Below are 2,433 nucleotides of genomic sequence, written 5' to 3'. Positions count from 1 at the left end.
TTGTAAACCGTGCGAGGGGAGAGGGGGGGGGGGGGGATGATGAGCTTTAACCTGCTAATCAACTATATAATCTTCTCTGCAGTATTTTAAAACACAATATCTAAGGCTGTGGTGTTCCACTTCGTGTAGTCAGTCACCCTTTCCTCTTTTGGTTTTTGTATACGTCATTAGGTGATATCTGAGCGCCTTTTCTCACCTCCGCAATCTCCAAAGCTGAAGCCCAAGAAGAGAGTCACTGTAACTGGGGCAGGCAGAATCTGGAGCAGCTGTGATGGCAACCAATCAGCTTCTCTCTTCAGTTTGTTCAGTTTAGCTTTGACAATGAAAGCTGGAAGCCGATTGGTTGCCATGAACAGCTACTCCAGATTTTGTCTGCTCCATTCTTATTAAATTCCCCTCAATTAATTGATTTAATTCACTCACCTATAGTGACATCATTGAGGCGCTAGACATCAGTGCTTCATGGACTCATCTCTAGTACAGAGAAGTTGATGTTCTTAGAAATCTCACTCTCATCCTTCTATGATTTATTTCAGATTCGGACGGGACGGAGTTCAGGGATGACCCTCTGCTTCAAGTTTTGCGGGAGCAGCGGCAATCCTTACGATCTAGACTGCGGTAATGATTACATTAATTGGTTACCAAAAAGATATTTCTTACTACTGCTGGTTTGTAAGCGAAAAGGTCTGTAAGTGTCTAGGGCTGCAGCTAACGATAATTTTCATAATCAATTAGTTGCCTGATTATCTTTTCAATTAATCGATTAGTTGCAGTAACAAAAAATCCCCCCCAACCAACTAATCGATAATGAGAACAGTTGACAACCTATTCTCATAATCGATTATTTGGTTGCAGCCCTACTTTTGTCAGAGGTACCCCTGAAATGCTTCCAGGACGTTGGCTCCCTCCTACTACGGGGAATCGACTCCTGAGGACTCCAGGCATACTGTAATTGTATCTGAGAATTACAGTATTAAACAAATGCGCGCACACTGCCCTCCGAAGTCCTATTTTGTAAATGTACATCGTGATCATATAATGGGAGGGGAGGGGTTTCCTTCCAGGTTCTCTTTTGCCTGACACCTGTCAAATAGAAAGGAAGTGTGGAATTTTCCCTCACTTCCTGTTCTCTCAGGAAGTGAGAATGGAGAAATCTACCAATTGTAACAGCAGAGCTTTTAACCCTTCATTTAAAGCATTCTGCTGCAATTTTGCTTTATAATGTAAAAGGAGAACTATGAGGTCGGGGCTTTTCCCCATAGTTCTCCTAAGGGTAACGGGGGGACACAAACTAGCATCCACCCGTCACCCTGAGCTCAGTATATAGGGAGCTACAGCTTGCGGTATACTTAGACCCCGTTCACATTGAGCGATTTATCGCGCGGTAATTCCCGCAATATCGCGGCAAACTACCGCGCTCCAATGCAATCCAATGGGGCAAAGGGTCCTGCTGTCGCGGGTCGCTACAGCAGGACCCTTTTTGGAGCGGATTTAGCCGCGATTCAAGCTTGCTCAATGCAAGCTTGAACGCGACATCGTGCTGCAAATCTCGCGCAATATGCATATCGCGCAGTGGGAACGGGGCCTTAGACGCTGCAGCTGAAGCGGATCCCGACAATTATTTCTGGATCTGCTGTCTGTTGTGTCACTAACACAGGTTTATATTTCCACACAGGGAAGTGGAATTACGATTGGCAGAGCTGGGGGGCGAGAACAATGACAACCAGCCACATCCCCGATGACCGACTTCCTCTTCTTACTTTTATTTATCATCGTGTTACGTTATCTTTTATTTATACAGATTTCTATTTTTCTTATTCTGTTCATTAAAAAATATTCACAAAAAAGGCGGCGCGTGTCCTTTTGTGTCCCGACTTTCCCTTCCTGTGCCGCATCAGAGAAGTCCCTACACTAGAGAAAGGGAATGAATGAACTTTAAAGTGGACCTGTCATTTTGTAGCAAACGTGCCGCGGTTGATTAGACTTTTTTTTTTTTTCCCCCGGAAGAATGATATTAAATTCCTCTATTTTACATTGTTGCAAAAATGGAAGAAAAAGAAGAAATACACTCCTGCTGCCGCTCCACCACGTCATCACTGTAAGTGCCCATTCACACTGGGCGTTTGATCGTGCGATTTCGCGCAAATTTGAAGCGGGATATCGCAAGAAGTCGCCGTCCAATGATTTTCAATAGAGCTGTTCTATTGAACAGCTCCGTGTTGCTTGTCCGGGACCCTTTTTTTTCCCCCCCGCTGATGTTGCGCGGTTCTTCTATTTTTGCATGGAGCCCGACAGTGAAGGTCGCTTGATCGTCGCCCCGAACAGTCGCGTGGATCCGCTCGAGGTAAGTGTCGCTTAATGTGAATGGGGCCTAATGCATCGTCACTGAAATTTGCTTCAGATACAGACACGTCACGTTATATTGATTTCTCT

At 44.9% G+C, this 2,433-nt stretch overlaps 1 protein-coding gene across 1 annotated transcript in view; it reads left to right on the top strand.

The window, feature by feature from the left end:
* The window catches only part of PROSER3 (proline and serine rich 3), a 10,412-nt gene extending 8,670 nt beyond the window's left edge, over nt 1–1,742 (top strand). Inside the window, exons 10-12 of the mRNA XM_018571952.1 lie at nt 172–268; nt 537–618; nt 1,676–1,742. Coding sequence (XP_018427454.1) covers nt 172–268; nt 537–618; nt 1,676–1,742 — 246 coding nt within the window. The remainder of the gene's footprint in view (nt 1–171; nt 269–536; nt 619–1,675) is intronic.
* The last annotated feature ends 691 nt before the right edge of the window (nt 1,743–2,433 follow it).

This window comes from Nanorana parkeri, unplaced genomic scaffold (genome assembly GCF_000935625.1).
Source record: "Nanorana parkeri isolate BGI_ZX_2015 unplaced genomic scaffold, ASM93562v1 scaffold1877, whole genome shotgun sequence".
Classification (NCBI taxonomy): Eukaryota; Metazoa; Chordata; class Amphibia; order Anura; family Dicroglossidae; genus Nanorana; species Nanorana parkeri.
This window is presented reverse-complemented; position numbering and strand designations above follow the sequence as displayed.